Raw genomic sequence first — 15,518 nt, 5'->3', positions numbered from 1 at the left:
GGAGGGGGGTACTGTAAGGTCCGGGGGAACACCTCTCCCTAAGGGGGTTCTCCCTGAGACTTTACCTGTCTCTGCACTGCTCTGACTTCTCACCGCCGCAGGCGGGATCTCCCTTCTCCTCCGCTCCTTGCGGCTACTGAACCCGCGCATGCGCGCACGGCCGGGGAACCTTACGTCCTCCCTCAGGAGGAGTTCCCGCCCCCATTTGAGGCCGCACGCATCTATCCCGCGTGGCGCACCCCCCAGAGACTTTACCTGTCTCTGCGCCAGCTCTGCCTTCTCGCCGCCGCGGGCGGGATCTCCCTTCTCCTCCGCTCCCTGTGGCGGCTACTGAACCCGCGCATGCGCGCGCATGGCCGGGGAACCTTACGTCCTCCCTCAGGAGGAGTTCCTGCCCCCAGCTGGGGCACACACACCTGATGCGCGTGCACCGCCCACAAGCTGCACATTCAACACAGCTGTGGTAAGTTTCTCCCTACCTATTACTATCTTCCCTGGGGCCGCTCCCCCTCTCCCTATTGGTCCTTCCTCCTATTTATACCTTGCTCAGCCATTCATTCTTTGGCTGAGCATAGCTTTGTATGACTTGTATTTACCACGGTCGTGCCTGCCTCAGTTCCTGTCTCTTTGTCTCTTTAGTGATCCCTTGTGTACCGAACCGGCCTGGCTGTGGATCCACTCTTGTCTCCTGCCCTTGGCTTGTATCCTGACCTCCTGGACTTCTCGACCCCTTCACCTCGGTTTGCGGATTCCTACCTACCTCCCGGCTCTGGACCCCAAGCTCTCGGTATCACCTATCTTCTGGAATCTCCCTTCTCGTCTGGCGAGTATCTTACTTTATCTTATACTCCCAGACGGTTCCAGAAGCCTATTTTCCACTTTCCAGGCGTGTCCCCATAGCTGTGGGTGCAGTTTGTTACCCATCTCACCTCAGTTTCGGGGTCCCTCCTTGTCCGTGGTGAGCACAGCGTAACATAAAGGTATAAGATGAAACTCAGGGAAACATGTACCCTGAGACACAAGACCGGCCAGTCCGTGATATAAATCTAACCTATAGGAACACAGTGCAATGATTGATAATTAAAAAGCACGAACACAACACACACACACAAGGAGATATAAGTAACAAGAGATAGTAGAAAAACTTGTGTGTGTGAAAAAAGCTGAATGCTGATAGTCCATGTTCCGTATATAACAACATAAAGATATCAAAGGATCCGCTCATGAAAGGTTGGATGATAACCTATTGGGTCCCTTAGAGAGGAGTATATCCCCAGAGTCACATATAAACAGTCTTTTAAATCACAGAAGGGGTGGAAAGATGTTTTAAATATGTATCCCCCACATCAAGTGCTAGATGAAATCAAAGATCTGCCAGCTTTCAATGTTCCCAAACCGAAGAGGAGCGGTGCCTGAAGTAAGTCAGTTCCAAAGGTCAGTAGTAGTGGCTGTACACAAATTCTAGTGCCTTGAGGTCCTCAGCAGCTCAAACTCTACACGTGTTTCGCCATAACGGCTTCAGAGAGTGTAGGAACAGCTGTAATTTAAAAGAAAGTGGGGAGGATAATCAGGGCGTTCCTGACAACGTTCGCTAATATCATTGGTTGAAACGTGATTACACTTACATTAATGATCACAGTTGCGAGTATACATGCGCAACAGGACTCCGAAAAGTCTGCACACATGTCATAGCACCGCCCAGAAAGCCTACTGGCTACGTGTCTTGAAAAGATAGCACGACCAATGGGAGGGCAGATAGATGAAGACTGACTGGCCGGTCTTGTGACTCAGGGTACATGTTTCCCTGAGTTTCATCTTATACCTTTAGATGTATTATTGTTATACTTGCATGCAGGTTTGGACTTGTATCTTTGCAGCGTGTGGTAGGCACTTTATTTGTCTATTTTGGGGTACCACCTCATTCTTTTATTTCCATATATTGCACCAAACCTTGGAGAGAATTCACAGTCCGTCTGCACATCCATTGATCATCTAAGGACTACATTTGGACTTTCACCTATATGGTTTGGACTATATATTATTGTCACATTTGGCGCCGACATTTTTCTTTTTCTCCTATGCTTTCCAACTGACTGTACTGTCAGTATTTGTCTGGCTGCCTTCACTGTTATATTTCACACGTGTGTCCCATTAGGGGTATCATATAATTTTAGCGCTGTTTTTGCACCGTCTTTTTTTGCGTTTATATGTTTTAAGATGTTATAATTGAATACAATAAAGTGAACATTTTTTCAGGGATATTTTGAGTGCTCAATTTTGAGACTTCTTGTTTCTTTTTCTTGTGCTATATTTGATAGTGTCTCAGAGCACCGACCAATCTCTTTATTATTAGAGTTAATCTCATTGGTTTTATAAATACCCTTTCATCTATTACAATAGGTGTGTATGCAGATTCTTTCTGTTTGTGTTACATACATTATATATCTGTTTGCATACATGCTTAGGAAACAGTGAATTCACATATATACATATATACACACACACAAATTATTTGATATTTTACACTTTACTACACAACACACATTGTATATTGAATATATTTCTTTTTTTCAAGACACTCTGGGCTTTATTCTGTGAGCTCCGTTAACGCTTTACTTTCAAGTCAAGGGGGCTTTCCGTGCAGGTCGCTCGGTACAGCGCTAACGGACCTTACAAAATAAGCCCATGTATGTGCACATATTAAAATTGGATATTTTACAACAGATAGTTTGGAATAATAGTTATTCTTGTTAAACTACTAGTTTGGGGTTTGGCCCTGATTTTTTTTCTCTTTGTTTGGATTTATATTACACACACACACACACACACACACACACACACACACACACACACACACACACACACACACACACACACACACACACACACACACACACACACACACACACACACACACACACACACACACACACACACACACACATTATAAATTAACTTTGTTTACTGTCTTAAATTTGTAGGCAATTCTAGCTGGTCTGGACAACACAATGTTCTGAATTTGTGTCAGATTTCCTTTCTCTGATTTTTGTATTACGCCTCGAGGACTATAGAAACCCAGAGGTACTAGTTAGATGGAAGAGACATATGCAAATTTGAAGGGTCAGTTCAGCGTACTCAGGCAAAGGGAACCGAGTGACCCTAAAGACTTGAACCGAAACAAAGACGTTAAGCTTTGAAAGTACAAATAAACCATAATGTAAATGCTTGCTAGTACAGTCATTACTTATCTGTGTATGGTGATGCAATAAAGCTTTTTATGTTGTTTTTCTCAGTTAACGGTCACCGTAGAAAAGTTGTTCCCCCGCTCCTATTGCTTGAAGCTTCTACTTTTCACCTACTTACATTTCTGACCCACACTCACATTTATTGGCATTCATGCATGAAGATCCTGCATCAACACATGTGGCTCCCAATGCAGTATAGCCAGGTTCCTGCAGTACTGAAGTGATTAAGATATCCCCTCACACACTATATTAGTGACAGTTTTTTAATTGCCTCCAGTATGACTATTATGTAATCTATTAAACATAGGAACATATTTCCTTAAATATCAAGTTACTTATTTTATGCAAAATGCATTTCTTGAATTTGCCCTCTCTATTTGGCTAATAGGAACCTCCACTGCTGTTTTTTTTAAACAAAGGCAAACTTATTCCACAGCTTGGAAGCCGACTATCTATCCATCACTGTCAACTTTCAACTACAACTGTCTTCTGTTCTTACCAGGGGGAAAAAACGAACATCAATCTCCATTCAGGCTTGTTTTTTTTTTTTCATGGCCAGAAACCAGGATCTATGATTGTGGTCAATGGTTTTTCAGTTTTGCAATTAGAGAAGGGGTCTCTGGGCCAGGTGATTCCCACCACATCAGTTCCCTTGGTGGAGTCTCCTTGTTTATATTAAGGGAATGAAAAATCCCTCAGTCTCCTTTTTATTTAGAAGGTGCAATAAGTGGACTCATCCATCTCGGGGGTGCCGAGTGCAGGATAGACCAAAGATAAATAAAATCGCAAAAGAATAAAAACGTGAAATAAAAAATATTATATTTAAAAAAAAAAACACCTCAGTTTATATAGAGTTCTTAAGAATGTTGTATTTCAGTATTTGAAGAATACGCTGTATATTGCAGTGAAATGAATAATATCATTACAAATGCATGGTGCTAAAGCAATTGCAAGTATTGTAACTCTTATTCCCCTTTCCAGAAGGTCAGTACTACATATATACATATACTATATTACAAGTCAATGATTGTTATTGCTCTGCGACAATATCATCTCTGTAAAGCAAACATTAAATAATTGCAGCTGTTTCAATATCAATTGGCCTGTTTCACTAAATTGATGCAAATAGTCAGATTTCTCTTGTGATGTTAGAATGCAGAGAAGAAAAATTAATGTTGTTGATCAAATGGAAAAAAATCAATAACAAATGCAGCTTATATGAAACTAATAATATTGTAGATCTACATTCTGAACTGTGCCATTACAACAATACATTGGTTATGTAAGAACATGTTAAGTATTATTTATCATATTTAAATAAAATACTAGTACAAGTCAACTGAGTATTAGCAGCACTTAGGCTTGTATCAGAAAAGGTTTCATGTTTGTGTTATACATGACCACAGGCTACTTGCCAATCAACAGTTGTGGCTGGTAATTGTGTGTGTTATTGGATCAGTGTGCCTTTGAATGAGCACTTGGGTTTAATCAAAGTGATTGAGTAGCCTGAATCAAGCTCTGGTCAGCAGAGATCAAAAATCCTTTTTTGCGTAAAAGCTGTTCAGTGACCGGCATGAAATGAGTTGTGGCCCCTGTCCAATTTCCAGTGGACATGGTTCCACTTCACATAGCCACAATCATAATGGGCACCCTGGTTGAAAGCCTTAGGGGAAAGCCAAAGAAATGGACAAGGAAACAGAAGTGTTGAATCACTATAATATGAAGCACAGCCCTTACAGAGCAGGGTAATAACTCATTTGATGGGAGAGCAGAAATGGTAGCTGCAGGTGCTATACCTGCTATGTGTATCTGTCTGAGTGGGTGATAATATTTACTGTGCTATTGACTTAACACCTTGCCAGCTCAATTAATTCCGGATTAGAAAACACAATGATTTAAATCTTCTTTTCAATAGATGAAAAGCAACATACGTTATATGTACTATCTTACCTGGTCATTGAGATGGCAGACAGATAAATTTTGTTCATCACCAGAACAGGCTACTCGGATATATTTAAGCCAGTTCCCAGTTCCCATCTGGTTATTTTCCATGCACAATTTTTCAGTTCCCAATTCATCAGAAACCTGGAAATGGAGAAACAAATCAGCTATTTAGAAAGTGGGAATTGGGGTCGCACGCAACAAAATGTAATGGGTTAATGGAAAGCCAAGAAATGCTATGGTGCAGATAATGGGGCACAATTTCTAAACAGTAAGTAAATGCCAGAAGGTGATCTCATATTTGTTTAAGGCACAACTTAAATAATTAGTCTTTCAAGGTCACCTTGTACTGTACATCACATGACGTCCACACATATTATATATTATCTGCAAGAGCTTTTAGACTAATAAACCAGATTTTAATTTGCAGTGAGTGGTACATTTTGTATGGCAGGAGTAGCAGACCTTTGTTGTAGACCTGTAAATGCCATGGCCGCCTTAAAGGAAGAGTACAGTTGTATTAAGGATAATGTTGTTACCAGTTTAATCTAGACATGGTTTTTACAACTGTTTTACATCCACACATTTCTGCACTACTGGCCTACCTTTTCATTGGAATTAGAAGCAAAAAATAGAAGTCTATTCAAATATTCAGCAATATCCATATATGCAGGCTTTTATGTAAACACGTTGGTATGCAGTCCACAGTATTAATGAGCTGCGCAGTAGTTTTATTTTGTGAGGTTGGATTACATTGTTTTATTCTGTTTACACAAAGTGTTTCACCACATAGCAATCACCTTCAAATTAACTGAGCAAGGTGGTCTGTGCATGGAGTGAGGGAACCAGGCTTTTAAAAAAGCTGGTCCCTTCACTTTACAACTAAGATAATGAAGTAAGTCATCTAACTATGCGGTTTTCAGTACGGGATCGGATGTGCTTTGTTATTATAGACAGCCTGCTCCTGTTATACATCACACTCATAATTTTCAAAGGAGCATGTCTTTTACCAATTAGAACCTCTCTAAGTACCCTCATTGCTGGAGCTAGTTGTATTATAACTGAGCATATCCCATGCTCAAAGCTAAAAAAGTTTTCACATTCTGATTCATCAACTTGGCAACGCAAAACAGGTAGCAAACGAGAAACAATTGTTATTTTTGTTGTCAAGAAGATAAGAACCAGAACATTATAAAACTGCACAGCCACGTCCTGTAGTGTAGACACACACACACTTAAGTCACTGTCCAAAATTATATAACTCGTGAAAGTGTTGCATAAAATTGCTAATAGTTTTCAGATTTCATTGTTGTACAAGTTCACAGAGCAGCTGGTTAGGGCTAAATTCAGTCATTGTGCGAGTGCATGGGAATGGGCATGCAGTAATGGCCTTTGCCTAGAAGCAAAATGTACAGTACACAATTGATCACTGTAAAGACACAGTCTATGCAGTGTTAGTTGCGATCTCAGTTCCATGTGATGACTGTATGTTAGTAAATATGCAAAGTTGTAAAACTAATAAGGACTAGGTAAAATAGACAGGACACAATGTAATATGGTAAGGATACTCCACATATTGGTAACAGTTACAGTTAATCTGTAATATTATTATAAATGTACAATATGTCAGAATATTTAGAACAGATGGACACATATGATTTCTAAGCCTATAAAGCCAAGCTCTAAAATAGCTCACAGAAGATTCTTCCTTTGTGATAAAAAGAAACAACATAAGTACCAGTACATAGAACTTCAGTACAACCACCCTAACCACACAGGGTCACCAACAGATTTCCTGGGGTCCAGGTCTAAAATTTTGAACGTGCCCCCCCTCTCACTGTGTATTTCTTTCACTCTCCCCCTCCCCCACTCTCTCTATCCGCTCACTTAGTTACCCCCTCCCATTGAATTCCATTCCCTCAACCCCCCCTTCTCACACTCATTCCCCCTCTTCCCAATACACATGCTCGCTCCCCCCCACACAAATTCTCCCCAATACTCATACAATTCCCCTCACACTATACCCACACAAGCCACCCACAATAATCCCCCTTCCCATACACAAAATGCAACACACACAAATACGAAAAATGCAACAAAGATACAAAATGCAACACACACACTTACCTTGTGGTCTGAGGCCACCGGCTGGGTGCGGATGGAAATAGAGGCCAGCTTCCGGTGCACACCGGCAAATGAGAGAAGAGAGAGGTCTGGCGTTGGAAAGAGAGGCAAGCCCGCAGGAGCTGGGGAGAGCTGGGTTCCAGTGGGAACCAGGGGCGCAGAAGTGGGGCCTGACTTCTGCCAGCACTGGCCGGACGGGTACCCTGCAGCCTCGAGCCCTGGACAGCCTTCAGTGACCAAGCATGTGGTGATAGTGGTGATAAATGGCTCTGTGGGTTTTCACATTCTTATACTCAAAAGATAGAGCCTTGGGAAACCATCATTTTATGAATAATTGTAATGATAAGTGGCTATGTAATATACAGTAACTTTGAAGTAAAATACTAATAAAGCATTCCTGATAAACCTAAGGACCAAGATTTCACATTGACCCATATTTTAGAGGCCCCCTCAACTAAAATATTTACAGATTCTTCCATTTATTCCCCTTCTCATAGTCCTCACGCATCTTCCATTAAGTATTTGCTTCATTTTTCAATAGCTACGTTCATTACAGGTACTCATGTAGGGAATCGATGGTAAAAAATATCACAATTTTGACAGGTGTGCTTTACCAAACAAGAGCAATCCACAAACATGAATTACTACCAAAAATAACTGCATACATTTCCATCTTCTTTTTACATTAATACTAGTAATGTTTAAATAAATTATCCATGCTGGAATCCATGATTTACAAAAGTAAAGGCTTTAGGAGAAACTGTAACTAATTCATACCTTTATAAACTCAGCTTGGTATTAGGGTGAGGGGGTCTCATTTATGTCTGACCCGACTGAGTCATGCCAAGTTGTAGTGAGCGTATGCTATAATTATTATGATTTTAGAAGTTCTTGTAAAACCCACACAAATAACCCTGTTGTTTTCAAGTTTGCTCATTGTTTGGTTTATACAGAGGTTTTAACAGTTTCCTGTATTTCACACCTCTTGTGTTATGTAAAAGCTTATATTTTTGCTACCTTCCTTTTTGCACTTATATCCTTTGTTTTATAGAAGCTGACTGTGGAAATTCAGTTAGGGGAAAACCCTTTATGTAGAACAGATCCCCCCCCCCCCCCCACTCCCAGCAAAGAGGCAACATATACAACATTTTACAATATTGTATCTCAGAGAGAAATCCTCTACATTTTCTCTGTGACAACACAGTTTACTCTATTTAAATTGTAGTCACTTGTCTTGAATAGTGCAACATTGTCATTCTTATACACAAAGTAATACAAGGGCACCCATGACATGAGACCATGACAGTGTACCATAACCATGGCATGCTGTGCATGTATCCTTTCTGTCTCAAGTCTTAGCAATGAAAGCATCCTGACCACTTCATTATCTCTACCTCCTTGTTTTCAATCCAACTACTTCCTCTGGAAGGCACTCTTCCTACCCAGTAGCTGTGCTCAAAACACACAATGATCTGGAGAGAAACCAGCAGACGTAGAACACATGTAATTTCTTTTAACAGTAAAAATTATTCTTAGGTGGGACTTAGACTGCCACTTATTCACTGTTTACATATTTGTACTCTCGGCTTCCCAAGTGTACTGACTCATCTAAACTAGTCCTGGGAGGGATGTAAAATTAAACGTAATTCTTTTCAGATGGAATAGGTCTCCCAAGTTTATGCAATTAAAACCTTTCTTTTCTCCATAAACTGTCAGATCACAGCAGCTGAAAAAATGTGCTTGTCAAAACAAAAACCACTTTAAAAGAAAAATCTTGTGATTGTACCCACTGTATATACAACTTTGTTAAAGTAGAATAAAAATTAATTTATAGAAGTATATAACATTAGAAAAGTTATATTAGAATGTGTAGTAACCCAAGAGCATAATCATGCAATATATGGTCATAAAATGTTTTGATGATGCTTTGGTTAATAGCGCAATATAAAAAACAGTTGGCGTAATATCACTTTGAAAAAAAATATTTATTTGCTTTGTTTCCTAATATGAAATAATTTGGATAGACACTCTGAAGATGACATGTGGAGGTTTACAGCCACATAATAGAACATGGAGACAGAAAAGAGGAAAAAACTTTGATTTTCATCAAGGATTAAATTACCCACTAATGAAAATATAAAGCACCTTCATTAAATAGGTTGCAGATTTTGTTTGCGAAGGGAGCTAGAGGTATGCTTTAATGTCTGCAATCTTATGAGTATACCGGCAGAGCACATAAAATTATATTAAGAGCCATGTGTTCAGGGCATGCAACAGTATGTGTGTGTGATTATATAGTTAGTTAAAGCAATATACATCCAGCTCTGCAGAAGAGGTGTTTTTGACTATATCCAGCACTATGTGGCTAACACATATAAAACAATACCTACTACAACACCCACATTGACTTTTGATACACTATCTGAATTTAATAGTAAGTTTATCTAATTTAAACATGAGAAAACTGTGGCTAAGTCACACATGACTTAATGTGCCATAGAGTGCTGGTTGTATTATAACAAATGTTACACTTGCCACCACATCTACCGCATGTAGGCTGGAAGAAAATGTATAAAACTTGGTACTTGCAGAAGCACCCTGGGTTTTGTAACTGTGTATACTGAATGGCAAGCAAAACCATGTTAACAAGCTATTGAAAAAGTGTACTAGGTGACACCAGTCAGACATGCATTTACTTAACTAATACACATCACAGAAGCTACAAAACAGATACTCATTTGGCAATATTACACTGCAGTACCTCATTAGTTACTCTTATGAAAACATGCAATTAAACAGATTAATGCTTTCTTTAGGCAACTGCATTTTTCTCTAAAATGTGATTTACTGTGTAACCCTCTATATTTCTGTACCTCAGACTTATGCAGCTGCCACCTTGATAAAGGGCACACGGCCCGAAATGCGTAGGTGTGTTACCTGCTGCTGCTATTGGGGGCATGTCTGATCCTTAATGGAATAAAGTGTTTTTTATGCTACCGTGAGCCTCCTCCTGCTTCTTAGGCAGAGAGCTGCCTTTTTCACCTGTTTATGCAGCTGCCACTGAGACCAGGGCCTGAGTCCTTATTTATACAATACGTACCACATGTGGCATAGAGCCAAACAATGTAACACAACTATGAAAGCACTGGGTTATATAACTGACTTTATAGGTACAGCTCAACCCATTTATAACGCGATCCGTTAAAACGCGAATCCGCTTATAACGCGATGCAAGCGTGGCTCCCAATTTTCGTATTTAGGAATACTTTACAACACGATTATTGGCATCTTAAATACTTTATTGCACAATGCATACAATTGTACATTATTTCTAACGCGATCTGCTCATAACGCGATGTGATTCTTTGGACCCCAAGCACAGCGTTATAAGGGGGTTGAGCTGTATGTAAGTGTAGCATAAACCCTTGATATCGTTGGGTACAGGATCATCACATATAAATCACAATAATCAACATTACATCAACCACAATCGCATGCACGGGTGTATTACAGTGTCAATAACTAGGAGGCCTCCCAATTCTGGGTATCAGACCTATACTAGAAGTGCCGGCACACTATTGGAGCTCATGTTAATCTCTGATGTGTAGTAGGTCTGAGCTTCAAAACAGAAGGTTACTTCGGTACCACAGGAAATCCCGCCTGTTTGCTGTTGCTCCTCAGGGCTGCTCCCGGTCACCAGGTGCTGGGCTCGCTACCACACTTTAAGCCGCTCTCCACCCACTCCATCTCTCCACTCTCACATAGAGCACTATGTGTGTGTCCTGTGCTGCGGGTCACTCTGGATCGAGCCTGAAGTCCATCATGCCCATGCAGATCTCTCTCCAACTGTCAAGGCTGCCCCTGTTTAACAGCTCCTCTTCCCCACCAGCCTGTCTACTGGCTCATCATAGTCACATGTCCATTGGAGGAGATCCTGCTACGGGGAAGTGTGCATGTGTTGCTTGCCATACACAGGGGTTACAACTGTATATTCCAGTACGTAGACTGTAAGCCCTTTAGGGCAGGGACTTCCCTCTCTCAATATTATTATTTTTTTATGTTTATACAGATGTAACAAGTCACCAGCGCTGTGGTCGAAGAAGCAAAATAGTTTGTGGTGCCCAACACAGTGTCTGCCATGATTGTGCTGTGGGGGGTCCATGCTTGCTAATGGGACTCCTGCTATGTTAATCCGCTGGTGCCATGAGCACTGAGGTTGCGTGACCGCGGGTAGCAGCAGCACCGAAGACAGTTACCTTAGCTACATCTGTACATACACACTGTGCATTTAACGCTCTATACAGTACAAGTAACTACTGTACAATGTAAGCTAAACAAATCTGTAAACTGTGAGAAACTGTAGACTATTGCAAGATCTGTCAAAGCCTAGCGTAAGGTAAAGTACTATTTCACATACTGTATTCTAAATCCTCCACCCGAGTATGACCATTTTATATGTAATAAGGACTGTTGTGATGGTGTGTGTTTGGTATTTAAATGCATTCAAGGCACATTTGAGGTAGAAAGCAAAAGCCAGCAATTTTCAAAAATCCACGTGTGAAATTATCTACACTGAATGAGTTTCTGTTGAATAGAGCCCTTTATCTTCTAGCTAAGATATTTATTTATTTTCTAAAGTCCCTGGAATGTTGTAAGTACAGTGCATTACATTTTATGTAGCAAGAAACAGAATCCAGTGTATTTTAGATTTGTTGCAAGGGGAGAACGAAATTACTTTTTTACTTAGGGAATACATGGGTGATTTTCTTTTCCTTGCTTGTTTAAGAACCAGTTCATGTTTAGATCTTCTACTGCATATTGGTCGTTAATACTAGTGTGGGGATCATGCAAAATATGTTTAACAGACCCTACGTTGGCCTGTGAGTTTCTCCTGGAAGGAGGTGGGGTGCTTTTGATGGCCAAAAATATATAATAACACCTGCTATCTTTATGAATACTGTATTTGTATTTACATGGGGTGGGCCTCAGAGATGAAAAGAAAATGATATAATAAAAGTGAGCATAGAATGATATTTTTTATTTTTACTTTTCCAGAAGAAAATCTCCTTTTAGAAGTTATGGAAAATAAAACATAAATTGAGCATAATTAAAATAAATAAGAAACAATAAATGTTTGCACGTGTGCATGGAGAAGTATACCCTCTCATTAAAAATACAAGTATAATAATAGGTTATGCCTGGTCTTGCTACACATAGCTATATCAATGGTAAAGTGTTTAAAGTTTGATTCCTAATGTTTAACATGCATGGAGAGATATTTTCTAATGTGTCTGCAATTTTGTCTGAAGTGTTGTTCAACAGTTTTTTTTTTTACAGATCCCTGGAAATATGCAGTTAGTTTTCATTGTGATGCTGCACTTCACAAGGAATAACTAAAACATCTTACAGTAAAGTGTAAAGTATGTTTTATATTTAGTATGAAATCTAAATAACGTTGGAGCATGTAGCTTTTCATTTAGTAAAGATCAATTTTATAACTATGTCTTCTGGAAGTAAACAAAGGTCTTAAATACATGTTTACATTGCGTAAAGTACATGTTAAAATACATCTTTTGTAAAACGACCTCCATTATGTGAACCACTCGTTTTTTTTTATGTAGAGAACCTGCCTTGATGAATTTATAAATTGAGCATTCTTTCTTGTAATTACCAGACTTCTTGAGGATCTGGAAAATATTTGGGCCTAGATCCACTAAACTCTGTTATATCCAGGAACATAACGTGACATAACCTAAAACAGGAACAGACGTTATTTTCACTTAACTTGGTATCCACAAAGCTAATTATATGCAAAAACAACATGACATTACGAGGCTCATTGGCATTAGTGTAATGTCATGTTATTTCATTATAACTCTGTTATCTTAAAATAACAGAACTTTACTCCTATCCCTACACTACGTGATCGTTAATTCAATTAACATTTTACATATTCTAATATTCTAACACTGTAGTGGCCCAAGTAGTCAGCCAACCATGGGCAACCATGACTAGTTGACCACTAAGGGCTACAAAGGGGTTAAAATATACCTTAAACTACCCTAACTTCCCTCCTTGCCTCCCAAAGACACTAGTAAGGCATTGCTTGGTAATGCCTTATAAAGCCTTATAGCAGGTAAGGGGATAACTTGTTCTTCTGTCTCCCTAACTTTCCCGGGGCACCTAACCGCATCACCCACCCGCATCACCCACCCGAATTACCCACCCCCACTACCCAACACACCTAGCGCCCCCCCCCCCCCCGCCGTAAGAGTGGCTAACAGGACTATTAGTCAAAAGGTGGTTATTAGGTCTGTAGGCTATTATATGCAAATAAATACTGCCAATTGTAAAAAGATAAATAGATACATAGAATTAACAAAAGGGACAGTCATCTTTGCATAACGTGTGGTTAAGACCATGTGGTACAATCAAGCAAAGGTTGATTTTAACAAGTGGTTCAATCAGTCAATCTGATTGGTTACATCAAGCAAGACATTGAATTGGTTGATTTAACGATGTATTTAAATCAACTAATGATTCAACTAATTGCTTGATTCTACCACACAGTCCTAACCACGTTATGTGAGGGGGACCGGCCCCTATTTAAGGGCAACTCCCATACACAACATGGAATAGGATAGTGAGAACAAAGAGGAAAGAGAGAATATTTTTTTTTTCTCTAACACATATCACATGAAGATTATTCTACAAACAACTGAGAAGCCACGGTTTCAATCAGATTGAAAATGTTACCTTGAATGAATACGGATGCCACTGAATTACATTTAGACCATCAGTCCCAGGATTAGGTCTCATTGGATGCTGGGAACTGAATTTTTTTCTAACATGGACCGTCAAGTTGTAACATTTGGTTAACTTTTACATTTTAGTTTTTTGCTAGCTATTTTTTAAGGTAGGCTATCAGGTCTGTATGGATTAATTATTGGGGGGTTTAGACCCTACAGAGAATGAGGCATCTCTACATGGATATTTTAGTGATATTTCATGAACTACCCAATTGAATCTTATGGGAACGCTGTAATATTCTGCATAATCATCAATAGGTAAAATAAAGCTGGCTACATTAGTATTTGTTTGAATACAATGGCATACAGTCCTATAAGCTATGTTTTGGCGAACAGACCTGTTAGCCATTCTTACAATGAACGGGTAGTGGGGGTGCGTGATACTGTATGTGCCCCACTGAGAGAAGTACACCATCCTGCCTCTTTGGTAGGCAAGGGGGGTAGTACGTCTCATGTAAGGTTTATATTAATCTATTTTTAGCTCTTAGTGGTCAGCTAGTCATAGATTGCCTATGGCTACCTGGTTACCTGGGCTACAACGAGTTAATATATTACAAAGTAGATACAAGTTTAATTGAATTACTCATGTACTTTTGTAGGTTTCCACTTGGTAATAAATCATAGCTAATGCCAAGTTTAGCTCTGACTTATTGAATATGTTAATATTAACAGTTTAGTGGGTATGCCTATGATAATGGCTAATAATGACTTGAGTGGATACCACATTAGCATTAACATGATATTAACTAAGGTTAATGTCAGGTTGTGGCTTAATGGAGTTGAGTGGATCTAGGCTCTAACGAGAGATATTGACAAAAATATATAGCAGTGCACTGCCAAGGGCACCAAGTAGTATAAAAAAATATATATTTATTGATAATAAATCATCACCCAAAGGAGGTGAAGGACCTCCTATGCGTTTCGCACCTCAAGGTGGTTTATCAAGGAGTATGGAGAAGTTTTGCAAAAGACCCCCTTATATACAGCAATAAAAAGCACAAACAATCAAAATTCGCGCAAAAAATCGGACCAATTCATGACGTCACAATATGCACCCTCATTGGTTCAAGTCCACGGCTGCGCATTGGCTGTGCTCTGGGGACTGCGCATGGGCCCAAATCTGTGCTAATGAGTGCTCCAATTCTAACTAAAATGGAGTTATACCAGAGCACAACCAAGTCATCACCATGGAGACTCATATAACAACAACATTAAGTAATCACAAAGCGGGTTTAAGTACAGCTCCATTGATATAGCAACAAAGACAGACTACACATAACAAGTAAAACATCAAGTTTCCCTACCAATTCCAAACCTTAAAGCCTAAAACATATATAAGGCAGAGGGACAGGATGAATTATAAAGAATACATGTTAATATATACTAATAAAAACAATTG

At 39.5% G+C, this 15,518-nt stretch overlaps 1 protein-coding gene across 6 annotated transcripts in view; it reads right to left on the bottom strand.

The window, feature by feature from the left end:
- The window catches only part of PRDM16 (PR/SET domain 16), a 621,677-nt gene that overhangs the window by 73,273 nt on the left and 532,886 nt on the right, over positions 1-15,518 (bottom strand). For all 6 annotated transcript variants that reach the window (XM_075604889.1, XM_075604890.1, XM_075604892.1 and 3 more), the window contains one exon: positions 5,196-5,330. In XM_075604889.1, coding sequence (XP_075461004.1) covers positions 5,196-5,330 — 135 coding nt within the window. The remainder of the gene's footprint in view (positions 1-5,195; positions 5,331-15,518) is intronic.

This window comes from Ascaphus truei, chromosome 6 (assembly GCF_040206685.1).
Source record: "Ascaphus truei isolate aAscTru1 chromosome 6, aAscTru1.hap1, whole genome shotgun sequence".
Classification (NCBI taxonomy): domain Eukaryota; kingdom Metazoa; phylum Chordata; class Amphibia; order Anura; family Ascaphidae; genus Ascaphus; species Ascaphus truei.
This window is presented reverse-complemented; position numbering and strand designations above follow the sequence as displayed.